Here is a 27,211-nt window from a genome sequence, read left to right as displayed (position 1 = left end):
ACCTTGAAGGCAATCATAGTTTGAAATATATATATGCACTTTTGAAAATCAGCAGAAAGGCCTATGGTTTAGGAAAGAAAGCTGAAAGCTAATTTGTATTAGTAAATGCCTTACCCGAAATTTAAAAATTCTCTGAAAGATGGAACTGGCTTGCTTTGTACAGTACTCTCTACTTATTCAAGTTTGCTTCAGAGAAAGAATTCTTAGCCCAGCCTTATCAATCATATTCTGAGTTACTGGGAGGAGAGAAAATACTGTGAGTCACTGTACCTGCACCCCTGCGTGTGAGATCCTTGTTATATGTGGCTGTAGATATGACACATTTAAACTGGGAATGTTTTTCAAGTATTCCTTAATTGCCTATTCTTTATGTTGTGGATTCGATTGAAGACTTGCTCTTAACAAAACTTTGTGTGGTGCTATGGGGAATAAGATAATCCCTGTCCTCACTGTTCAATGTTTTAATTGTAGACTTTTGGGCATAAAAACAGAATCTCCGAGTACTGTCTCAACTAATGCAAGTACACCGCAGTCAGTGAGCAACGTGGTTCATTATCTTGCAATGGCACTCTTTCAAATAGAGCAGGGCATTGAGCGGCGTTTTCTCAAAGCTCCACTTGGTAAGTATCTGTTTTTAATTCAAAAGATTAGTTATATTTTAAATGCTTTTGAATTGCCCTTTAATTGATAGAACTTTATTGTCTGATATAATAAAATTGATTGACTAATTTGAACATTTTAAGATTGCATTTTCATTTTAAAATATGAGTTCTTTCAGGTGAGATTTATTTTTAAATAAATAATAATACTTAAATACTTTTTAAAAATTTTTCTAGGTATTCATTCATTTTAATGAATGTCTATTTAACTATTTCTGTCAATCTCTTCTTTTATGAACTTTTCTTCTGAAGAAAGATTACCAAATCCTGTGACTAGCCAGACCCTGAATAATCAAAGACTATACATAAATTTGTTGTTGTTGTTATTTAAAACAGGAGCTCAGAGAAGCTACTTAAATGTCCCCCTTTAGGGGTATGGTTTAATAATGTGGTCATTCACCTGAGCACTGTGTACGAAGTACCAAGTCAGAAATACCAGGTGTTAAAGGGTACACAGATGAGGAAATGCTCTGTAATTTATGGTTAGGATGACAGAAATAATTCTATCAGGAATGTGTTTCAGCAATTGTGAAATTAATATGCTTTTAGGGACTAATCTAGGAACATACTCATTATGTCTTTAGGAAAAATATATTTGTCAAGTTCCAAATCAATTTTCATGTCATAACTGCCTCTACTTCCCTGTGGTCTTTCTGAAAAATGGAATTAATTTATAATTCATCATATTGAGATAGTTTATATCTCAATAGTGGGGTACTAGAAGAAACAATTTTTTTAAACCATATCTTTTTGGTCTCATTGAGAGAGCAACTTGAGGAGATGAAAATCCTTTAAAAATGATTTGAATGTTACTTTGTTGAGTAGTAAGAACAAAGCTTTCATAAATAGATGGTGCTAACAGAGCAATTTTGGAACGTCAATATATTTGTAAAATGTTATTTTTAAATTGAAGGATTTGTGGCTAGTATCTCATTATTCTAATAAACCTATCCATATTTTTATATTTTTTATAAATTGATAATTCCACCATGAGCTTAATAACTCACTTTTCACATCAAAAGTAGCACTTGTAAGAAATAAAATACATATGATCATAAAGATATTCAAGTTTGTTGTATCACTGCTATTTTGTCTTCAGTATTTCTTAATATTTTCTGTGTTCAAATCAAATTACATGTACAAGGGATCTCTGTATTGTTTCTTACAAACACATGTGAATTTACAATTACTTCAATTAGAAGTTATTTGTCAGTCATAGAGCTCTTATAAATGTAAGGTGTTACTACTACTCATTAATTCTGTGATTCCTAAAGGGGTGAGGGATAAAATGCAATTCTGCTGATTTTTCCACTTCTGAAATTGCCGTCAATTAAAGTTATTTATACGTTTGGGGGGATCAAGTTAATTATTTAGTGTGTTTGTCTTTTCTTCAGTACATTTTATTAAATATTTACACAAAGGGAAAAAGTTAACACTGAGAGATGTTGCAACTTACATCTCATAGGTTTTGTAAGAGCAGAGAACTATAGTGTTCCTTATGCTTGTTTGTATACAGCAGCATTAGAACATTCATTTCAAGCTGAGACATAGAAACAATTTTAATTTGGGATCTTAAAAAAATAAATGAAATAAGACAAGTTCAACGTACCTTACTTACTTCGTAAATGTTGGTCAGAGTCAGATGTTGATCATTTGTAATATGGATGTTACCATCTACCATTGCTGCTTCAAAGTTAGTAGAAGAACTGGTGTCTGTAACTCTTTATGTTTAAGCCTTTGAACAGTCTGTTTTGAATGAGACCGCAGGAAATGGAGGTACCTCTAGAGTTTTAAGATAGTCTAAATGTTTGGAGCAAGGTAATCAAGAATATCCTTAATCCGGAAGAGAAAAGGGGGTTCCACTTCATGAATGTTTGTGATAGAATATTTATTAAAATCCTCCATTCTCTTGATAATTTTTCAACATAGCAAATTAACTATAGTAGGAATTATCCCAGTTTAGCTTCAGAAATTATTTCAGTTTCTTGAGGAAGCAAGTAAGAAATAAAATTTCTACTTATGTTCCACCTTCTCTAGTATGTCCCTCTTATGCTAGTGATCAATCGCATTGATAAAACTAGGCTTTTTTAGCTTGGGGGACGTAATCCTATTTCAGTTAATGATTTTAGGTAACGTGTGAGAATTGTTTAAGTGGATAATTTAATCATTTATAAAGTCATCCATATGGTTAAACCCTTAAGCTATAGGGAAAAAAATTGTCAAACTAACTTTATCAATTTGAAATTAGGTAGCACAGAAATTAATAAAGATCAAAAGGGAGATAGAAAAAAAAGACAAGAAAAAGAGAGAAAGATCAGTCTAGTGTGACAGATGGTAAATTTTTAACTTTTTAAAGAATTCTGTATTTTTAAAGAACTATGATTTTACTTTCTTTACTGTTGAATACTGGTTTACATATTTAGCTTTTGAAGGAAAAACCTTGGATTTGGTTTTTTGGAAGAGAATGGCGTTGGGGGTAATATCATCTTCCTAACATTTTTCTTTCTACATTTCATACCTCAGCTAATCAAACTCTTTTAAGCTGGTATATAAAAAATTGACATCGTTGAACCTTAGTATACTTAGTTATTAGTTAAAAGAATTAACAGCTATGGAATGTATATTTACTTATTCTACATATAGTATTTATTCACAGCATTTTTTTTTCCTTTACTAGCACAGGGAGAATTATGGAGTAGGAGATGTTATTGTTTTATCTCCTAGAGAAGCTTACATGGCATGGTGACATGGATTAATGTATAGTGGCAGTTAACAGTATAAAATCTCTCAGTGTGATATTTGATTATATGAATCTACCATTATTTTATATTAGTAAAATACTTTTAAAATTTTATTTATTTATGGCTGCATTGGGTCTTCATTGCCGCACGCGGGCTTTCTCTAGTTGCAGCGAGCGGGGGCTACTCTTCGTTGCAGTGCGCAGGCTTCTTATTGCAGTGGCTTCTCTTGTTGTGGAGCACGGGCTCTAGGTGCGCAGGCTTCAGTAGTTGTGGCTCGCAGGCTCTAGAGCACAGGCTCAGTAGTTGTGGCACAGGGCTTAGTTGCTCTGCGGCATGTGGGATCTTCCCAGATCAGGGATCAAACCAGTGTCCCCTGCATTGGCAGGCATATTCTGAACCACTGTGTCACCTGGGAAGTCCCTAGTAAAATACTTTTAATTAGCAATATCTTGAGGCACAGAGGGGTTAAGCAACTTGCCCAGGCTCATATAGGGGAGCTAGTACTCAACCTCAAGACAGACTGACTCCATAGCCTACATTCTCGTAATTATTATGACACGGTACATGAGGTTTTATTTGAGGATAATAGTAGAAAATATGGTGTGATAGGACCAAACTTTGTGTGGAGTCATATATCGTGCAGAATTTTGACATGATGTGGTAGGCCCTTTATAATTAAGTGTAATGTCTTAGGAAAACTAAGGTAGTTGCAGTATTGAAGATCAATCGAAGGTGGATATCACAAGCAAATGTACAATGATAGACAGGCGAGATTAATGGCAATTAAATGACTTTTCTTTTTTTGGTGGTGGTTTTTATTTTATTTTTGTTAACATCATTATTGGAGGATAATTGCTTTACAATGGTGTGTTACTTTCTGCTTTATAGCAAAGTGAATCAGCTATACATATACATATATTCCCATATCTACTCCCTCTTGTGTCTCGCTTCCACCCTCCCTATCCCACCCCTCTAGGTGGTCACAAAGCACCGAGCTGATCTCCCTGTGCTATGCGGCTGCTTCCCACTAGCTATCAATTTTACATTTGGTAGTATATATAAGTCCGTGCCACTCTCTCACTTTGTCCCAGCTTACCCTCCCCCCTCCCCATGTCCTCAAGTCCATTCTCTATGTCTGCGTCTTTATTCCTGTCTTGCCCCTAGGTTATGCATAACCTTTTTTTTTCTTTTTTTAGATTCCATATATATGTGTTAGCATACGGTGTTTGTTTTTCTCTTTTTGACTTACTTCACTCTGTATGACAGGCTCTAGGTCCATCCACCTCACTACAAATAACTCCATTTCGTTTCTTTTTATGGCTGAGTAATTATTCCATTGCCTGTATGTGCCACATCGTCCTTATCCATTCATCTGTCAGTGGACACTTAGGTTGCTTCCATGTCCTGGCTATTGTAAATACAGCTGCAATGAGCATTGTGGTACATGACTCTTTTTGAATTATGGTTTTCTCAGGGTATATGCCCGGTAGTAGGATTGCTGGGTAATATGGTAGTTCTATTTTTACTTTTTTAAGGAACCTCCATACTGTTCTCCATAGTGGCTGTATCAATTTACATTCCCACCAACAGTGCAAGAGGGTTCCCTTTTCTCCACACCCTCTCCAGCATTTATTGTTTGTAGATTTTTTGATGATGGCCATTCTGAGTGGTGTGAGGTGATACCTCATTGTAGTTTTCATTTGCATTTCTCTAATGATTAGTAATGTTGAGCATTCTTTCATGTGTTTGTTGGCAATCTGTACAACTTCTTTGGAGAAATGTCTATTTAGGTCTCCTGCCCATTTTTGGATTGGGTTGTTTTCTTTTATGATATTGAGCTGCATGAGCTGCTTGTATATTTTGGAGATTAATCCTTTGTCAGTTGGTTCATTTGCAAATATTTTCTCCCATTCTGAGGGTTGTCTTTTCATCTTGTTTATGGTTTCCTTTGCTGTGCAAAAGCTTTTAGGTTTCATTAGGTCCCATTTGTTTATTTTTGTTTTTAATTCCATTTTTCTAGGAGGTGGGTCAAAAAGGGTCTTGCTGTGATTTATGTCATAGAGTGTTCTGCCTATGTTTTCCTCTAAGAGTTTGTTAGTGTCTGGCCTTACATTTAGGTATTTCATCCACTTTCAGTTTACGTTTGTGTATGGTGTTAGGGAATGTACTAATTTCATTGTTTTACATGTACCTGTCCAGTTTTCCCAGCACCACTTATTGAAGAGGCTGTCCTTTCTCCACTGTACATTCCTGCCTCCTTCATCAAAGATAAGGTGACCAGGGCTTCCCTGGTGGCGCAGTGGTTGAGAGTCCGCCTGCCGATGCAGGGGACGCGGGTTCGTGCCCCGGTCTGGGAAGATCCCACATGCCGCGGAGCGGTGGGGCCCGTGAGCCATGGCTGCTGAGCCTACCTGTCCGGAGCCTGTGCTCCGCAACGGGAGAGGCCACAACAGTGAGAGGCCCGCGTACCGCAAAAAAAAAAAAAAAAAAAGATAAGGTGACCATATGTGCGTGGGTTTTTCTCTGGGCTTTCTATTCTGTTCCATTGATCTATCTTTCTGTTTTTCTGCCAGTACCATACTGTCTTGATTACTGTAGCTTTGTAGTATAGTCTGAAGTCCAAGAGCCTGATTCCTCCAGCTCCGTTTTTCATTCTCAAGATTGCTTTGGCTATTCGGCGTCTTCTGTGTTTCCATACAAATTGTGAAATTTTTTGTTCTAGTTCTGTGACAAATGCTACTGGTAGTTTGATAGGGACTGCATTGAATCTGTAAATTGCTTTGGGTAGTATAGTCATTTTCACAGTGTTGATTCTTCCAATCCAAGAGCATCGCATATCTCTCCATCTGTTTGTATCATCTTTAATTTCTTTCATCAGTGTTTTATAGTTTCCTGAGTACAAGTCTTTCTCCTCCTTAGGTAGGTTTATTCCTAGATATTTTATTCTTTTTGTTGCAATGGTAAATGGGAGTGTTTCTTAATTTCTCTTTCAGATTTTTCATCATTAGTGTATAGGAGTGCAAGAGATTTCTGTGTATTAATTTTGTATCCTGCTACTTTACCAACTGCATTGATTAGCTCTAGTAGTTTTCTGGTAGCATCTTTAGGATTCTCTATGTATAGTATCATGCCATTTGGAAACAGTGACCGTTTTACTACTTCTTTTCCGATTTGGATTCCTTTTATTTCTTTTTCTTCTCTGATTGCTGTGGCTAAAACTTCCAAAACTGTGTTGAATAATAGTGGTGAGAGTGGGCGACCTTCTCTTGTTCCTGATCTTAGTGGAAATGGTTTCGGTTTTTCACCATTGAGGACGATGTTGGCTGTGGGTTTGTCATATATGGCCTTTATTATGTTGAGGTGTCTTCCCTCTATGCCAACTTTCTCGAGGGTTTTTATCATAAATGGGTAGTGAATTTTGTCAAAAGCTTTTTCTGCATCTATTGAGATGATCTTATGGCTTTTCTCCTTCTATTTGTTAATATGGTGTATCACATTTGATTGTTTTGCATATATTGAAGAATCCTTGCATTCCTGGGATAAACCCCACTTGATCATGGTGTATGATCCTTTTAACGTGCTGTTGGATTCTGTTTGCTAATATTTTGTTGAGGATTTTTGCATCTATGTTCATCAGTGATATTGGCCTGTAGTTTTCTTTCTTGGTGAAATCTTTGTCTGATTTTGGTATCAGGGTGATGGTGGTCTTGTAGAATGACTTCGGGAGTGTTCCTCCCTCTGCTATATTTTGGAAGAGTTTGAGAAGGATAGGTGTTAGCTCTTCTCTGAAGGTTTGATAGAATTCACCTGTGAAGCCATCTGGCCCTGGGCTTTTGTTTGTTGGAAGATTTTTAATCACAGTCTCAATTTCAGTGCTTGTGATTGGTCTGTTTATATATATTTTTTTGTTTGTTTTTGTTTTTGTTTTTGCGGTACGCAGGCCTCTCACTACTGTGGTCTCTCCCGCTGTGGAGCACAGGCTCCGGACATGCAGGCTCAGCGGCCATGGCTCACGGGCCCAGCCGCTCCACGGCATGTGGGATCCTCCCAGACCAGGGCACGAACCCGTGTCCCCTGCATCAGCAGGCGGACTCTCAACCGCTGCACCAGCAGGGAAGCACTGGTCTGTTTATATTTTTATTTCTTCCTGGTTCAGTCTCAGAAGGTTGTGTTTTTCTAAGAATTTGTCCATTTCTTCCAGGTTGTTCATTTTATTGGCATATAGTTGCTTGTAGTAATCCCTCATGATCCTTTGTATTTCTGCAGTGTCAGTTGTTACTTCTCCTTTTTCATTTCTAATTCTATTGGTTTGAGTCTTCTCCCTTTTTTTCTTCATCAGTCTGGCTAGTGTTTTATCAATTTTGTTTATCTTCTCAAAGACCCAGCTTTTAGTTTTATTGATCTTTGCTCTCGTTTCCTTCATTTATTTCTGATATTTATGATTTCTTTCCTTCTGCTAACCTTGGGGGTTTTTTGCTCTTCTTTCTCTAATTGCTTTAGGTGTAAGGTTAGGTTGTTTATTTGAGATGTTTCTTGTCTCTTCAGGTAGGATTGTATTGCTATAAACTTCCCTCTTAGAACTGCTTTTGCTGCATCCCATAGGCTTTGGGTTGTCGTGTTTTCATTGTCATTTGTTTCTAGGTATTTTTGATTTCCTTTTTGATTTCTTCAGTGATCTCTTGGTTATTAAGTAGTGTATTTTTTAGCCTCTATGTGTTTGTATTTTTTACAGATTTTTTCCTGTAATTGATATCTACTCTCATAGCATTGTGGTCAGAAAAGATACTTGATACGATTTCAATTTTCTTAAATTTACCAAGGCTTGATTTGTGACCCAAGATATGATTTACCCTGGAGAATGTTCCATGAGCACTTGAGAAGAAAGTGTATTCTGTTGTTTTTGGATGGAATGTCCTATATATATCAATTTAGTCCATCTTGTTTAATGTGTCTTTTAAAGCTTGTGTTTCCTTATTTATTTTCATTTTGGATGATCTGTCCATTGGTGAAAGTGGGGTGTTAAAGTCCCCTACTCTGATTGTGTTACTGTTGATATCCCCTTTTTATGGCTGTTAGCATTTGCCTTTTGTATTGAGGTGCTCCTATGTTGGGTTCATAAATATTTACAATTGTTATTTCTCCTTCTTGGATTGATCCCTTGATCATTATGTAGTGTCCTTCTTTGTCTCTTGTAATAGTCTTTATTTTAAAGTCTATTTTGTCTGATATGAGAATAGCTACTCCAGCTTTCTTTTGATTTCCATTTGCATGGAATATCTGTTTCCATCCCCTCACTTGTGGTCTGTATGTGTCCCTAGGTCTGAAGTGGGTCTCTTGTAGACAGCATATATGTGGGTCTTGTTTTTGTATCCATTCAGCCAATCTGTGTCTTTTGGTGGGAGCATTTAATCCATTTACATTTAAGGTAATTATCAATATGTATGTGCCTATTAACATTTTATTAATTGTTTTGGGTTCGTTATTGTAGGTCTTTTCCTTCTCTTGTGTTTCCTGCCTAGAGAAGTTCCTTTAGCATTTGTTGTAAAGCTGGTTTGGTGGTGCTGAATTCTCTTAGCTTTTGCTTGTCTGTAAAGGTTTTAATTTCTCCGTCAAATCTGAATGAGATCCTTACTGGATAGAGTAATCTTGGTTGTAGGCTGTTCCCTTTCATCACTTTAAATATGCCCTGCCACTCCCTTCTGGCTTTCAGAGTCTCTGCTGAAAGATCAGCTGTTAACCTTATGGGGTTTCCCTTGTGTGTTATTTGTTGTTTTTCCCTTGCTGCTTTTAATATTTTTTCTTTGTATTCAATTTTTGATAGTTTGATTAGTATGTGTCTTGTTTCTCCTTGGACTTATCCTGTATGGGACTCTCTGTGCTTCCTGGACTTGATTGGCTATTTCCTTTCCCATATTAGGGAAGTTTTCAAGTTATAATCTCTTCAAATATTTTCTCAGTCCCTTTTTTTTTTCTCTTCTTCTTCTGGAACCCCTATAATTCGAATGTTGGTGTGTTTAATGTTGTCCCTGAGAATGTCCTCAATTCTTTTCGTTCTTTTTTCTTTATTCTGCTCTGCAATAGTTATTTTCACTATTTTATCTTCCAGGTCACTTGTCCATTCTTTTGCCTCAGTTATTCTGCTATTGATTCCTTCTACAGAATTTTTAATTTCATTTATTGCATTGTTCATCATTGTTTGCTCTTTAATTTTTCTAGGTCCTTGTTAAACATTGTATTTTCTCCATTCTATTTCCAGGATTTTGGATCATCTTTACTATCATTACTCTGATTTTTTTTTTTCAGGTAGACTGCCTATTTCCTCTTCATTTGTTAGGTCTGTTGAGTTTTTACCTTGCTTCTTCATCTGCTGTGTGTTTCTCTGTCTTCTCATTTTGCTTAACTTACTGTGTTTGGGGTCTCCTTTTTTCAGGCTGCAGGTTCATAGTTCCCGTTGTTTTTGGTGTCTGTCCCCAGTGGCTAAGGTTGGTTCAGTGGGTTGTGTATGCTTCCTGGTGGAGGGGACTAGTGCCTGTGTTCTGGTGAATGAGGCTGGATCTTGTCTTTCTGGTGGGCAGGACCACGTCCAGTGGTATGTTTGGGGTGTCTGTGACCTTATTATGATTTTAGGCAGCCTCTGTGCTAATGGGTGGGGTTGTGTTCCTGTCTTGCTAGTTGTTTGGCATAGGGTGTCCAGCACTGTAGCTTGCTGGTTGTTGAGTGAAGCTGGGTCTTAGCGTTGAGGTGGAGATCTCTGGGATATTTTCACCGTTTGATATTACGTGGAGCTGGGAAGTCTCTTGTGGACCAATGTCCTGAACTCGGCTCTCTCACCTCAGAGACACAGGCCTGACTCCTGGCCGGAGCACCGAGAGCCTGTCAGCCACAAGGCTCAGAAGAAAAGGGGGGAAAAATAAAGAAAGGAAGAAAAAAGTAAGATAAAATAAAGTTATTAAAATAAAAAATAATTATTAAAAATGAAGAAAAATTAAAAGTAAGAAAAGAAAAGAAAGAAGAGAGCAACCAAACCAAAAAACAAATCCACCAAGATAACAGTGCTAAAAACTATACTAAGAAGAAAAAACTACGGACAGACAGAACCCTAGGACAAATGGTAAAAGCAAAGCTGTACAGACAAAATCACACAACGAAGCATAGAAGCATACACATACACACTCACAAAAAGAGAAGAAGGAAAAATATATATATATCGTTGCTCCCAAAATCCACCTCCTCAGTTTGGGATGATTCATTGTCTATTTAGGTATTCCACAGATGCAGGGTACATCAAGTTGACTGTGGAGATTTAATCCGCTGCTCCTGAGGCTGCTGGGAGAGATTTCCCTTTCTCTTCTTTGTTTGCACAGCTCCTGGGGTTCAGTTTTGGATTTGGCCCCGCCTCTGCATGTAGGTCGCCGGAGGGCGTCTGTTCTTCACTCAGACAGGAAGGGGTTAAAGTAGCAGCTGATTCGGGGGCTCTGGCTCACTCAGGCCAGTGGGAGGGAGGGGTGCAGAATGCGGGGCGAGCCTGTGGCGGCAGAGGCCGGCGTGACGTTGCAACAGCCTGAGGCGCACCGTGTGTTCTCCCGGGGAGGTTGTCCCTGGATCACGGGACCCTGGCAGTGGTGGGCTGCATGGGCTCCCGGGAGGGGAGGTGTGGATAGTGACCTGTGCTCACACACAGGCTTCTTGGTGGCTGCAGCGGCTGCCTTAGTGTCTCATGCCCGTCTCTGGGGTCCGCACTGATAGCCGCGGCTTGCGCCTGTCTCTGGAGCTTGTTTAGGCAGTGCTCTGATTCCCCTCTCCTCGGCACCCCAAAACAATGGTCTCTTGCCTCTCTGGCAGCTCCAGACTTTTTCCCAGACTCCGTCCCAGCTAGCTGTGGCTCACTAGCCCCCTTCAGGCTGTGTTCACGCAGCCAACCCCAGTCCTCTCCCTGGATCCGACCGAAGCCCGAGCCTCAGCTCGCAGCCCCGCCCGCCCCGGCAGATAAGCAGACAAGCCTCTCGGGCTGGTGCGTGCTGGTCGGCACCGATCCTCTGTGAGGGAATCTCTCCACTTTGCCCTCTGCACCCCTGTGGCTGCGCTCTCCTCCGCGGCTACGAAGCTTCCCCACTCCGTCCCCTGCAGTCTCTGCCCGCAAAGGGGCTTCCTAATGTGTGGAAACCTTACCTCCTTCACAGCTCCCTCCCACTGGTGCAGGTCCTGTCCCTATCCTTTTGTCTCTGTTTATTCTTTTTTTCTTTTGCCCTACCCAGGTATGTGGGGAGTTTCTTGCTTTTTGGGAGGTCTGAGGTCTTCTGCCAGCGTTCAGTAGGTGTTCTGTAGGAGTTGTTCCACGTGTAGGTGTATTTCTGATGTATCTGTGGGGAGGAAGGTGACCTCCACGTCTTACTCTTCCGCCATCTTGAACATCTCCTAAGTGACTTAATAGGTTCAAATGTTTCTGTATAAAAATTGGTGCTGAAAGTTCTTTTTAAGGGGGTATTAACATTTTTTTAAATTCACCTTATTTTAAAAATAATATTTTCTTGGGCTTCCCTGGTGGCGCAGTGGTTGAGAGTCCGCCTGCCGATGCAGGGGACACGGGTTTGTGCCCCAGTCCGGGAAGATACCACATGCCGCGGAGCGGCTGGGCCCGTGAGCCATGGCCGCTGAGCCTGCGCGTCCGGAGCCTGTGCTTCGCAACGGGAGAGGCCACAACAGTGAGAGGCCCGCATACCGCAAAAATAATAATAATAAAAATAATAATATTTTCTTAGGTATAGAAGACAATATAGTTGGCATTTATACATAATTGATATTTTTAATAAGTTATATTGAGATATATTTCGCATATATAAAATTCACCCTTTTAAATTATACAGTTCAGTGATTTTTAGTATATTCACAGTTGTACAGCCATCCACCACTATCTAATTTCAGAACATTTTCATTATCCCCAAAATAAACCTTAAATGTGATTTATACTTAGAGAGCAGTCCATCTTTTATCTGAAATGAGGCAGTAACATTCTTGATTCAAATGAATAGTAGCTGACTTGTAATCATATATAGCGAGCTTTCTAAATTACGTCCAGATTTGATACAAAGAACTAGATTACTAGATTGAGAACACATTGCCTAAGTTATTTTTCTCTTTTAACTATTGAAATCCCCCAGCATTTGTTTTACGGATTTAAGTAATTCCTTATGTCATAAATAAGATGTGGCTCAGCAAATTTTCTTTAACACGAGGTTTTTGTTTTTAATGTCAACATGGTCTTTTTGTGAAGTATTAGGAGAGAAGAACTGTGAATTCCAACCTATTTACACTACCACGAAAATAGTTCCAGGAGATATCTAGGGTTTGCCTAGGAAGTTTAATCACTTTCCCTTTTCATTTAAGATGCCAGTGACAGTGGGCGTTCTTATAAAACAGTCCTGGACCGTTGGAGAGAGTCTCTCCTTTCTTCTGCCAGTCTATCCCAAGTCTTTCTTCATCTCTCCACCTTGGATCGTAGTGTAATATGGTCTAAGTCTATACTAAACGCCCGTTGCAAGATATGCCGAAAGAAGGGTGATGCTGAAAACATGGTACTTTGTGATGGCTGTGATCGGGGTCATCATACCTACTGTGTTCGACCAAAGCTCAAGGTATTTTTTTCTTCTGCTGCTTCTCAGATTAGAATTGAGACACTGAGATTTTGAGTGACAGATGATTAATGATCATTCATTTGATTTATCAGACTGTGCCTGAAGGAGATTGGTTTTGTCCAGAGTGTCGGCCAAAGCAACGTTCTAGAAGACTCTCCTCTAGACAGAGACCATCCTTGGAAAGTGATGACGAGATGGAAGGTAGTATGGAAGGTGAGGATGATGAAGTTGATGATGATGATGAAGAGGGTCCAAGTGAGGAGGAAGAGTATGAGGTAGAACAAGATGAAGAAGATTCTCAAGAAGAGGAAGACGTCAGGTAAGTCCTACCATGCAATAAAATGAGAGTTCGAGTTATTAACTAGACAGTCTCTTGACTTTTCAAATGCAAATGGAATGGTTGGGGCCCATAATTTAAAACCAAAAACTAGTGTGCAATATAGTGTCATAAAGTTCCCCTTGCTTTTTTTTTTTTTTTTGCGGTACGCGGGTCTCTCACTGTTGTGGCCTCTCCCGTTGCGGAGCACAGGCTCCGGACGCGCAGGCTCAGCAGCCATGGCTTACGGGCGTAGCCGCTCCGCAGCATGTGGGATCTTCCCGGACCGGGGCACGAACCCGTGTCCCCTGCATCGGCAGGCGGACTCTCAACCACTGCGCCACCAGGGAAGCCCTCCCCTTGCTTTTTATGTATTATAAGCATATGAAATTATTCCCAAGGGAGTATAGTCGCTTTGTGAACTTAGCCAGATCATAAAATCAAGTGTAAGTTTGGTTAGGATGTCAATTCAGAGCCACATCGAGGTTGATATTACTTAATTTTTTGCTGAAAGCAGCAAATAAGCAGTCCAGAGGATATTCATGAGATAGAGATGAATGCAGCTCCCGATGCCTCTTTTGCTTTTCTCAAGGACTTATACCCAAATATTGGTGATCTTGGCAGTCTACAGAGAGAGAGAGAGAAATGCCAGGAAGCACATTGTATTTTTATACTCCTACCGCATCAGCACCTAGAAACAACTTCTGTACTACTGTATAGCCAAGTATTCTGCAGCTTAGCAAGCTGTGTCACCCAGGCCTAATGAATGGCTTTGGTTATTCCTGCCGTGGCAGCACTGGGGCAGTCTCCCTTTATTTGTCCCTAAGACCTCCCCTTGTTTTTAACATTTGAACTCCATTCTTGTGGAATCAAGAAAATGAATGTGAAGCAGGGGCAACCTAGAACCAACACAGTACAAAAAGGCCAGAGACTGAGGAGGATGAGTAGAGAGAGCCACCCCCTCTACTTTAAACAAGCTGTTCAATAGCTCCAACTAGCAGGAGCCATTTTCCCTGTAGCTTGTAATGGCAGTATTGTGTTAAGCATAAAGATGATAAAGAACTTGGAGAATTTTTGGAAATATTTTAAGTAAACTGGAAGTTCAGGTATGGGGGGAGATGGATATAAGGAGGCTTAATGGGGTTGTATCATTCTTGTCTACAACTTAAAGGCAATTAAAGGGTTGAATCTAGTTTTGTATCTTACAGTAAGAATCAAAAGATGGCAAAGAGATTCCTGGCTTAGTGTTGAGGAACAGTAGGTTTAAGCCTACTTTTGTGGGATCCATTGGCCAAAACTGTAGGTTACTACCTCAGTATCAATAGTAATGAAAAGTGACAGTCTTCTGTAGCATAAGGAGACAAAAGATTTGCATTTTAAGTTTTTCAACATGATTAAGTCCATTTATTCGGCTCTCCTGAGGATTTTATTACAGTTTATCACAACCTAGGATTTGATTTTCATGATGATGTCCTGGAGTTACCAAGAAATTATTAAACATTAAACATTCTTTGTCTTTGCATTACAAAGAAATATATGAAAGCACATTTTAGATTTCCATGAAGAGTTTGTTGATTCTAAGTTTAAAGAACTGAGTACAGGATAAGTCTCAGTAACACAAAAGTTATGTATGTAGAACTCATTGGCTGGATAGTAGAACAAGGGGGATAGAAGTAATCATATGTTCATCATTGCTCTGTACAATAATTGTTTTCTAACACTACTTATAGCCCACCAAAACGAGGAAGACCACAAGTTAGATTACCAATTAAAACAAGAGGGAGACTTAGTTCTTCTTTCTCAAGTCGTGGCCAACGACAAGATCCTGGAAGATATACTTCAAGGAGTCAGCAGAATACACCGAAAACAACTGTTTTTTCTAAAGCTACTGGTAGAAGCCTAAGAAAGATAAAATCTCCTCCTCCTACAGAAACTAAATCTTTAAGAATTGCCAGTCGTTCTACTCGCCAGAGTCATGGCCCACTGCAAGCAGGTGTATTCATGGAACTACTTAGTCCTCGCAGAAAACGCAGAGGCAGGAAAAGTGCTAATAATACACCAGAAAATAGTCCCAGCTTCCCTAACTTCAGAGTCATTGCCACAAAGTCAAGTGAGCGGTCAAGATCTCTAAATGTTGCTTCAAAACTTTCTCTCCAAGATAGTGAATCCAAGAGAAGAGGCAGGAAAAGACAATCTACAGGTACGAAGAAGTCTAATTTAAGCTATTCTTACCTAAGAAAATTGAGTAATTTGGAAAGATTGAATGTTGAGATACTTTGTATCATTTCTGAAAGGCTGTCCACTATACAGAGTTATTAGGGAGCAACCTGACCTGAAGCATAATGTTCAAGGAAGGGGCAGGTATTTGGAATAAAGGTAAACTACAGTACTAGTGTTTCTACTAGTGTAGTAGGGTAGTTGTAAGAAATTTGCAAACAGTGTTCTGTGTTTAATGGAGAGATTTGGCCAATACTTGAACAGCCTCAGTATACCACATTATAATACGTTTCATTCTCTTCCACCTTTGCTTCCTTCAAAACACATGTACTCATCATCACCTAGACAAGCTACATTAGGTAATTTGATAAGGTTCCCACCTGACATACTGAATTTCGGGGCAGGGAGAGCTGGGAACAGTAATATTGTTAGGGAGTGATCACCAGCTGTCTTTTTGATTCTGATAATTGTTGTTTTAATATTTATATATATATTATATAAATTGTTTATATATTACATATATTTATATTACATAAGTTGTTGGTAATATTTATCCATGTAATAATCTCTTTACCCATTTATCTCTAATCCTATCCTCTTTTTTCTTTAATGTCAGTAGTAGTAAAATTTTGATATTTCAAAAATGAAGTTAAACATAAAAAATGCTACTACTGTTCTTTGAAGAATTTTAGATAGCTTGTATTGCATTATTCAAACCCATGACAGGATTAAGGAATTCACTGGTGGAAGAATGGAACATGATGCAGTCGCCAGGTCGTCAGGTTTGGCAGTGGGGTGGGGGTAGTATCAGGTAACTTTGCACCGAGATCTAATTTAGCTTTTCCTATCCCCTTATGTGTTTTGCTCTTCCCCAATCCTGAACCCCAAGCTATTTGGAAAATAGTACACCTGAAGCATTTTTGTTTTAAGAAAGAAAAAAAAAACTGCTAAAGAAAATGTTGTTGTTTTTAATTGATTTGTGAACTTACTAACCTGGTTCTAAGGACAAATAAAGGGGGAAATGTGTGGATTAACATTTAAGCAGAGAATTTAAACACCTAGATCTACATAGGACTATACTACTATTTTCTACTAATTCATTCACCTTAGATCTCATTATATACCTTACGTTTTATGAGAAAGCATTTTGCTTTAAGAAAATTCTCCATATAAAATTAGATTTATAAGAATAATTTTTATTTCATCATTGAGAAATATTTTCTATTTTGCAAGGTAATTTATAAAGAGGCCAAGTTTCTAAATCTAAAGAGGTTATTTTCCTAAGGTTGTATTTCAGGAAATACCAGAGGATTTCATTTTACTGTAGTTAAAAACATATTTTTAATAAAATGGCGTAATAACCCACAAACTTTGTGTTCTAGAATTTCCTTTTGTATTACACTCTTTTTACAATCTGTTCCCAATGAGTGTTTATTTCAATTGGAAATTTTTAAGATCGAAAGGAAATAACGAATACTTGGTCCAGATTTACCTATCTCTCAGAATATAAGTCAGTTTAACATCTCAGTGTGTAGAGTGTAGATTTTCTGTTTGAATTTAGTTTGTATTTATATGTCCTGATTAGCTTATGGTGATCAAATATTTTGTTTTGTCATCACCTAAAGTTAACATAATTATTTATTCAGAATCATCTCCTGTGACACCTAACCGAAGGAGTTCAGGTCGACAGGGAGGAGTTCATGAATTGTCCGCTTTTGAACAACTTGTTGTGGAATTGGTACGGCATGATGACAGCTGGCCTTTTTTGAAACTCGTTTCTAAAATCCAGGTAATACTACTAGACTTTATAAAATGTATTCATGTGTATTATCTGATTTAGTCTGCATGGCAACTTTAAGGTAGTCAAAATACTTGTTTAGTCACTGTCTACTTAAAAAACAAAACAAATCTTGGAACGTTTGTTCCTATATTGAAAAAAATGGAGCTAGCATAGTCTCCTCAGTCCCTTCTAGTCCTGTGACTGATTCTTTTTTTTTAAATTAATTAATTTATTTATTTATCTTTGGCTGCATTGGGTCTTCATTGCTGCACGTGGGCTCTCTCTAGTTATGTCGAGAGGGGGCCACTCTTTGTTGTGGTGCACGGGCTTCTCATTGCGGTGACTTCTCTCATTGCGGAGCATGGGCTCTAGGCACGCTGGCTTCAGTAGTTGTGGCACGTGGGCTCAGTGGTTGTGGCTCGCGGGCCCTAGAGCGCAGGCTCAGTAGTTGTGGTGCACGGGCTTAGTTGCTCCACGGCATGTGGGATCTTCCCAGACCAGGGCTTGAACCCATGTCCCCTGCATTGGCAGGTGGATTCTTAACCACTGCACCACCAGGGAAGCCCCTGTGACTGATTCTTATAAATGATGACCGTGTGTTGAAATAACCTCACTTTTTATTCTGTGTAATGAATATGAATAGAGTTGATTCAACTGAGTACCATTATTGGCATTTCTATTATGTAAAACAGTGTTTCTTAAACTTTAGCGTACACCACAATCAATGGAGGGCTTGTTAAAACACAGCAGACTGGGCCCCACCCCAGTCTGTTTCACTAGGTCTGGGATGATGCCCAGCCATTTGCATTACTGACAAGTCCCCAAATGATGCTGATGGTGCTGGTCCAAGGACAGCATTTTGAGAAACACTGATGTAAAAGATGGGTACTCTTGAATAACAGAGATAGCCTAACCTAACTAAGGGATTTGAGCTGTTATTTTTATATAGGTATGACAGAGTATGATGTGCCATAGCAGAGGTAGGACAGTGTTAGTTATACTATAAGTTTAATGGTCTTTCAGAAGCAGAGAAGAGAAGGAATTGATTTGAGCATTTCAGGGGGAAGGAATAGCAGGAATTAGAAAGTTTTTTTATGGAAGAACTATTTGATTTGGTCACTGAAGAAAGATGGAATTTCAACAGTGAGAAATGGAATGAGGGCATTTTAGGAAGAGGGAACAACAAGTTAAGACCTAGAAATGAGAATATGGGAATGATGGATGGTTTGAATGGAGCAGAGGGTGTGTTAGAGGGGCTCAGACACAACTAGATTGTAAAGGGCCTCACTTGTCAGTATCAGGTGAAGGTTTCTGAATGAAAAAGTGACATCATCAAAATTCTACTTTGAGAATTCTAGAACCAGAATATGAAAGATTAATTAACATTGAATAGTGTCTTATAAAAATTAACTCTCTGGGACTTCCCTGGCGGTCCAGTGGTTAAGAATCCACCTTCCAACACAGGGGACACAGGTTCCATCCCTGGACGGGGAACTAAGATCCCACATGCCACGGGGCAACTAAGCCCACGTGGGGCAACTAGAGGGAAGCCCACGCGCCGCAACTAAGACTCGACGCTGCCAAAACTAAATAAATATTTAACAACAAAAAAAAATTAACTCTCAGTTGAACTGTAACTTATTTTTCCTGAGTAGTTTTGTGCTGAATTAAGTTTTGTTACATGTATTTTATTCTTTATTACAAATGCAGTCATGGTCATTACAGAAATTTCTTTATAAATACATTTATGTATCTATATAGAGAGAGTCAGAGAAAGGAAGAGAACACACAAGCAAACCCATAATCTGTTTTTTCACAATACATTGTTAACATTTTTTATAGTATCAAATAAGCTTTTACAGCATTACAATGACTGAAATGTATTATGTAATTTTAATGGAATAATAGTATTCAGAAGTTAATATTCAGTTGCTTTTAAGGGCAAAACTTGCATGTATTTGACTACTTATCTTCAATAAATTTTCTATAGGAGAGATAATACTTGAATTATTTTACAGGTCCCAGACTATTATGACATCATCAAAAAGCCCATTGCCTTAAATATAATTCGTGAAAAAGTGAACAAATGTGAATATAAACTAGCATGTGAGTAATTTATGTTTTTCTCTGATAATTATTTTCCTTTAAGGAGGTAAAGGCTGTTTTTCTTTTTATTTAAATGATGTATATTAATGTAATTGTGTAGATGGCATCCCAAGAAATCCCTAAAATGCCATGTATGCATATATGGAAATGAAAGATGGATGGGGATTGAATGAGTTAAAGATATTTTATAGAATTCATCTTAATAGATGTTCTTTTTAGTTATATAAAATACCTCTAAATAATTGTATAATTTCAATAAAACCATTTTATAAAGTATTTATAAACAATTTTAAGCTTCAGTTCTGCCAGCTTGTTTCAGAGTCTTCAATTTCTAAAGAAAAATGTGGACTTCTGTTTTCTTAATGACATTTCCAGATATACAAAGATTGTATTTATAATTTACTTTCATTCTTATCTCATTTGGTTTTTTCATTCTAGCTGAGTTTATCGATGATATTGAGTTAATGTTTTCGAACTGCTTTGAGTACAACCCTCGTAACACAAGTGAAGCAAAAGCTGGAACTAGGCTGCAAGCATTTTTTCATATTCAGGCTCAAAAACTTGGACTCACCGTCACACCTGGGAACATGGATCAAGTTAGCACACCACCAGTTGCAAAAAAGTCACGAATCTGATTCTGTCTTTCTAAAGGATATATTTGAAGAAAACAAATTGTTCATGAAAATGGAACATTAAATCATGCTCTAAAGCAGACATATATGTATAAAGCAATAACAACTGATTGACCACATTGAAGTGTGGCCTGCACTATATTCTCAACTTTAATATTAAGCACTCAGGAGAATGTAGGAAAGATTTCCTTTGCTACAGTTTTGTTCAGTATCTAATAAATTGGATAGATGTATTGGCTACAGTACTGGTTTACAGAGTTTTTTGTGCATTTTGAGATCATTCATGTGTCCCAGTATCTCAAAAAATATTTTTTCACCCATGATTTATTTTGTCATTGACTTTTTTTTAGAAGTGTGGTATTAAGGGAGATTTACCTACACAGATAAATCTTCCATAATAGCACAGTTTAGAAAAAAGTGTATACGTCTAAGAATTGTTTAATAAGCAGATTCTTTCAACACTATACATGAATGAATCCAGCTTTATTCCTTGAAGTGCTGTACCAGTGCTGGCTGGAGGTATTGAGTCTGAGTTTATTAACTAGATATTTATTTAGCATTCAAAGTAATTTGTGAATTTGTTTTGTATTTATAAAATTTGTACCTGGAAAATGTTCTTTAATTTTTTAAACATTTTATTGTGTTTTTGTTTTATTTCTCTAACTTCCTTAATGATCAGTCAATAAAAGGTAACACCCTCCCTTTTCCCTGGCAGTTCTTTCAGTTTTACAGAACTGTATTTTCAGTTTCTATGTACAACTTAAGTGTACAAATAAAATGATACTTTTTTTAAAAAATATTTTTCAAATATTCTGAATTTCTGGAATTTTTTACAAATGAGAATTGGACTTATACATGTGATAAATAGACCATAGGAACCAATATTTTATTGTACCTGAGTCTCTATAGCAGTGATTTGCATCTTTTTCTACCCAAACCCTTGAGAAGTAAGATACCTCCCATCAGTAACAGTAACATTCTATGGCAGGGATTCTCATTAAAAAGAGAAAAGAAAGTTTGGAATATGCCCACAACCCTGAAAATTTTTTAAAAATAAAATAAATGCTATTTCCTAGGTATGGAAAACATAGGGGCCTCAGTTTTGGAGGAGTAGCTGTTCCTTTTTAGGATGCAGAAGGAAGTCATGTATCCTCTGTAGGGCTTTTGGGGAGTCAGGAGACAGAACCATCCCTCAATTTTCTCATCTAAAATCCTGAGGATTTTAACGAGGTTCATCTGGGGACTTCCTGGTGGTGCAGTGATTAAGGATCCGCCTGCCAATGAAGGGGACACGGGTTCCAGCCCTGGTCCGGGATGATCCCACATGCCACGGAGCAACTAAGCCCGTGCGCCACAACTACTGAGCCTGTGCTCTAGAGCCCGCGAGCCACAACTACTTAGCCTGCGTGCCACAACTACTGAAGCCCACGTGCCTAGAGCCCGTGCTGTGCAACAAGAGAAGCCACCACAATGAGAAGCCCGTGCACTGCAACAAAGAGTAGCCCCCACTCACCGCAACTAGAGAAAGGCTGTGTGCAGCAACGAAGACCCAACGCAGCCAAAAATAAATAATTAATTAATTAACTAGGTTCATTTGTTTGGGAAGTTATCCCTCTTGGCTTTCATTTCTTTTTCATATGCTCTGAGATGATCAATTCCCTGGCTTCTTTACATGAATATGTTCATATCTGTAACCGTTGGTAAATTTGTAATAATTTCATATGCCAATAACCAAATTTCTTAGAAAGTTTTACTTAATAGCATTTAAGGGAATTCCCTAGTGGTCCAGTGGTTAGGACTCCGTGCTTCCACTGCAGGGGGCACAGGTTCGATACCTGGTCAGCGAACTAGGATCCCATAAGCCATAAGCCACAAGCCATGTGGCCAAAAAGAAAAAAAAAAGCATTTAAATATTCAAAAGAGAATTCTAAAATATAATTACATTTTAATAGTAAATTATCTGATTCCTTAATATTCTTCACTCTTTAATAACAAGTAACTTTTATATTTGTTTTTCTTCTAAGACAAACATAAAAAGGGGTAATTTCTGATTAACTGTTGAATTATTCAGTCTGAAAGTCAGTCTTAAAACATACAGTTTATCTTATATGTTGCCTTTCTCAGACTCAGTTAAAATAGAACATTGCCTTTTTGGTGAGAAGGGGGGCACACAGCTTGCAGAATCTCAGTTCTCCGACCAGGGATTGAGCCCGGGCCATGAATCTGGTGGCCCAGAATCCTAACCACTAGGCCACCAGGGAACTCCCAGGACATTGCCTTTTAACCTCCCAGCCAGATTGTCTTATATACAAAAAGCAGCATTTATTCCCATACATATCTGCAGTAATTGAAATTTTACAGAGCAACAAGGTTAACACACAAGGACGTATGGTAATGGCTGAGAATGCCACATTGCCATGATCAAGAAAGCAGTCAGCATTATTTGACTTCTGTTTTGCTTTTACATTTTTATTCAAGGAGAGAGGACTGCATAATGGAACAAGTAGACCAAAAACATGATTGAGAAAACTTAAGACAGTGAAGGAGACATTTCAGTCAGTTGGGTATCTCTTACTGAGTTCAGATGAATTATATTTCTAACAGCACTTGATTTGTAATTGCAAGAGAGTGCCAGAAGGGAAAGGAATTAACACATCCTGCTACATACCAAGCCCATTAATATAAAAGTTTTTATCCTTTGTATCTAATAACTATGGGAAATGCTTTTTATGTTAAGTAAGGCAAGGACTTCCCTGGTGGCGCAGTGGTTAAGAATCCGCCTGCCAATGCAGGGGACACTGGTTCGAGCCCTGGTCTGGGAAGATCCCACATGCCGCGGAGCAACTAAGCCTGTGTGCCACAGCTTCTGAACCTACGCTCTAGAGCCTGTGAGCCACAACTACTGAGCCCTCATGCTACAACTACTGAAGCCCGTGCGCCTAGAGCCCATGCTCTGCAACGATAGATGCCACCGCAATGAGAAGCACGCCAACCACAACAAAGAGTAGCCCCCGCTCGCCGCAACTAGAGAAAAGCCCATGCTCAGAAACGAAGACCCAACGCAGCCAAAAACAAAGAAATTTATTTTAAAAATAATAATAATAAATAAATAAGACAATTGGTTTTGTTATTATTGTTGTTATTCTCTCCATTTTTCAAATGAGGTTTAGACTCAGATGGATTTTGTTTTTCTAAGTACTTGCCTGAGATCACAGAGTAAATGATACCAGGCTGTCAACGTTCCATCTTTCTGGTACACTAGAGTGCCTCCAAGATGAGAAATATGCAGGTTTATCTTTGTGAACACTGTAAAAGGGTGGACAAAAGGGAAAATAGAGAATGTATATGTACGTTTATTCATGTCAGATAATAATCTACATTGCATTTTTTGGAGCAATATTCATTGTAAACACATGATTCTTTTCTTTTTTTATTTGTAGTTCTCAGGATCTCTGTCCTAATGTTCTTTATTCATGTGCTGAAGGGTGCGTTTGTATTGTAAAAGCTGCAGTCTTCTGAACTTTGGATTTAGTTACCATGTATATTTGGCTACAGGGTCCTTATTAATATTTAAGCATGTGCAGAAACGTGTGAGAAGCAGAAATTTAATACCTATGCCAAGCTTTGAAGGTAGCAGTTCTTGCAATATCATTCAGTCTCTTATTTGTTTGCTATTTTTTTCCAGTGTTAGAATATTTTAAAATTTTAGACCTTTTCTTGAGAGAAAAGGAGGTATGGTGAGTTACACACGTGGGTAAGTTGTTTGATTTCAGAAAAATGGGCAGAATGCTTAGGTTAATTTCACTAACAAGAGGAAGATTGTACTTAAGCTACAAATTCCACATTAGCCTTTATACTCACTGTTGAAGAGAACTTGTAGTATTAAGTAAAGATATCAAAGCAAACCTCTGGAAAAAATATGCGGGAACATCAGTGTATTAGTAATTTAATGGTATATAAATGACTGAGCAACCCTTTATAATCTTTCCATTCATTCTTTTTCTCAGTTAAAGTTTTATCTTGGGAACCAGTAACTCTTCCTATCAAAGAAATTTGAGGAAATACATTCAGAGTATTGATGGACAAATCTCTGTGTCAAATTTAAGGTTGTGATTTAAGCCTTTGATTTGGTCAATATTAGAGGTGTATTTTTTTTCCCCAGTAAAATGAAAAATTTACTTCTTCTAGATATAAAATTAATTAATGGTCATTGTCCAAAAAATAGAAAACAATAAATATATAAGAAATAAATTTGATGTAGAATTTTTCAGATTATTTTCTTCAGCAAAAATGGGATCGTGGTATACAAATCATATTTTCAGCAGTTTTTTTCACTTAGTGGAATACATTGTGATACTGTATTCATCTGTGTGCTGTCTAGTATTCCACTGTGTCTAGGACTCACCTCATTTGGAACCGTTCTCTCAGATACCCCAGTTCTGCATTTACTTAAACAGCTAGTCATTTTCATGTATATAACTGCTTCTGTAATCCGATCATTAAAAATGATCTAATGATCAGAAGAGTGAACCTAAAAATTGGATAATGGGGTGGTGTAGCATTTCTACAACTAATAGACATTTAATCTTAAATATTTTCCTGCCTTGGCTTCTTGTGGTATTTCTTTTGCCTGATCCCATGCACTTTTCACTGTTCAGTCCCCACAGTCCTCTAGGACAGGGCTTAGCAAACTTTCTACAAGATAGGAAATATTTAAGGCTTTGACAGCCATCTACCTGTGACATAACTATTCAACTCTGCCATTGTAGCACAAAAGTAGCCAGAGATATACATAAATTAATGTGCGGCTGTATTACAGTAAAACTTTATTTGCAAAAACAAGTGGTGGGGGCTTCCCCGGTGGTGCAGTGGTTGGGAGTCCGCCTGCCGATGCAGGGGACACGGGTCCGTGCCCCGGTCTGGGAGGATCCCACATGCCGCGGAGCGGCTGGGCCCGTGAGCCATGGCCGCTGGGAGAGGCCACAGCAGTGAGAGGCCCGCGTAGGGGGGCGGGGCGGGGCGGGGAGTGGGCCAGATTTGGCCTGCAGGCTGTAGATTGCTGATCCCTGAGCTGGAATGAATAATAATACATAGAGATAATTTAAACAAAGGTGTTTGACAAATAGGAAGAACTCCTAATTGCTTTCACTGGTCCTTGCTCTGGCCACTCCTTAAAAGTCGAGATTGACCTGTACTCTCATCCTTGGTTGTCTTTCAATCTCGCTCTATATGTGTAGTCCCTGAGCAATCGCATGCAGTCCCACAGTGAAACCTAGCAACTACCCTATGCTGGTCCTCTGCTTCCACCCATGGAGGAGGAATTGGTGCAGGATTTGACATCCTGCAGTAAACAACTAGAAAACTAAAAATATATCAACAAACTTCTCATACATTGGATAATAGGAAGTGTAGGAGTGTTGCAGGAATGGGGACCCCTTTCAGGGCCTTAGAGTGGGCTCTCGTCTAACACTTGGAAATGAATTGTCCAAGGAGACACACGTGCTGACAAAGCAAGAGACTTTATTGGGAAAGAGCGCCCCGGGGGAAAGAGCACCAGGGTAAGGGAACCCAGGAGGACTGCTCTGCCACGTGGCTCCCAGTCTCAGGTTTTACGGTAATGGGGTTAGTTTCCGGGTTGTCTCTGGCCAGTCACTCTGACTCGGGGTCCTTCCTGGTGGTGTGCATCGCTCAGCCAAGATGGATTCCAGCGAGCAGGATTCTGGGAGGTTGATAGGATATATAGACTGGAGTCACCTCTCTCCTTTTGACCTTTCCTGAATTCTTCCGGTTGGTGGTCGCTTGTTAGTTCCACGTTCCTTACCAGGACCTCCTGTTGTAAGATAACTCATGCGAGTGGTTACTATCGTGCCTGGCCAGGGAGGGTGGTTTCTGTCAGTGGTTCCCCTAACAGGACTGTTATGTCTGCAAGATCTCCCTATTACTAGAGCAATCTTCCTAAATAACAACACTAAGCAACTCAATTTCTTATTTACAAATTTCCTTTCCCCATTACCTGCAGTGGGATTAGCTGGGCCTGCACAATCTGTCCCCATTCCGTCAGCCTCATCTTTCACTTCCCACCACACCATCTATGTATTGGTTCCTGTCAAACTGGACTCCATTGTCTCTCAGGTATTAGGACTCTTCTAAGCTCCATCCTTTTCACTTGCTGTATCTTCCACCTGAAATGTCTTTTGACTACCACTTCACCAGGAGGAAACAGATAACCTAAAAACTTGTTCAAAACACCCAGAACAGAGTTTCTGTTTGGATGATGAAAAGTTCTACAAATGGATAGTCGTGATGGTTGCATGATAGTATGACTTAATGCCACTGAATTGTATATTTAGAAATGGTTAAAATGGAAAGTTTTATGTTGTGTATATTTTACAATAAATTTTTTAAATACCCAGAAATGCTAACTAAAACACAGCAAGCATCTGTTTAAATTCATACCTGAGTTCACAAGAGAGTGGTTGAAAAAACATTCTGGCAGTGACATGAGCTGAAGCTGTAGCTGTACTGGGGTGAATGGGCAGCAGCTCAAGGAGAGTTGATGGGCTAGGGGCTTGGGTTATAAAACTTACATGCAGATATAATCCCTGGGGCTCATTCAAATCAGAGCTGGACTGAAAATGCATATAAAGCCAAAACCCTCATAGGATTACACCTTTATTAAAAATGTGAACTAGAAAAATATCTGCCAATATGTGGTCCAAAAACCTATAAGAAGAAAAGCCAACCTGAAAAAGTTATCTTTAGGGACTTCCCTGGTGGTCCAGTGGTTAAGACTCTGTGCTTCCATTGCAGGGGGCTCAGGTTCCATCCCTGGTTGGGGAACTAAGATCCCACAGGCCGTGCGGCCAAAAAATTTAAAATTTTTTTAAAAAATGTAGAAAGTAATCTTTTAGGCAGACTTCCACTTCCGGGATGATAAAGTTGGCATCCTTTCCCCCAATCCTCCCTCTCAGTAGAACTAAAAACCCTGGACATTATATATAAAGCAAACTTAAAACTGAAAGGTGGAGATGAAGGCAGACTGGCTAGGGACCTTGGGATTTGAGGAAAAACACAGTGATGAGTTTCATGGGTTGTTTTTTTTTTTACACAAATGTTATTATGTTTTTT

General features: G+C 38.8%; 1 protein-coding gene across 1 annotated transcript in view; it reads left to right on the top strand.

The window, feature by feature from the left end:
• The window catches only part of BAZ1A (bromodomain adjacent to zinc finger domain 1A), a 93,092-nt gene extending 72,302 nt beyond the window's left edge, over positions 1-20,790 (top strand). The window contains exons 20-26 of the mRNA XM_030854778.3: positions 472-620; positions 12,785-13,032; positions 13,125-13,351; positions 15,079-15,548; positions 17,212-17,354; positions 19,364-19,451; positions 19,890-20,790. Of these exons, the coding sequence (XP_030710638.1) occupies positions 472-620; positions 12,785-13,032; positions 13,125-13,351; positions 15,079-15,548; positions 17,212-17,354; positions 19,364-19,451; positions 19,890-20,086 (1,522 nt within the window). The 3' untranslated portion in view covers positions 20,087-20,790. The remainder of the gene's footprint in view (positions 1-471; positions 621-12,784; positions 13,033-13,124; positions 13,352-15,078; positions 15,549-17,211; positions 17,355-19,363; positions 19,452-19,889) is intronic.
• Positions 20,791-27,211: the final 6,421 nt, after the last annotated feature.

The sequence above is a fragment of the Globicephala melas genome, chromosome 2 (assembly GCF_963455315.2).
Source record: "Globicephala melas chromosome 2, mGloMel1.2, whole genome shotgun sequence".
NCBI lineage: Eukaryota > Metazoa > Chordata > Mammalia > Artiodactyla > Delphinidae > Globicephala > Globicephala melas.
Note: the sequence above shows the minus strand (reverse complement) of the source record. Positions and strands in the feature narration are given on the sequence as shown.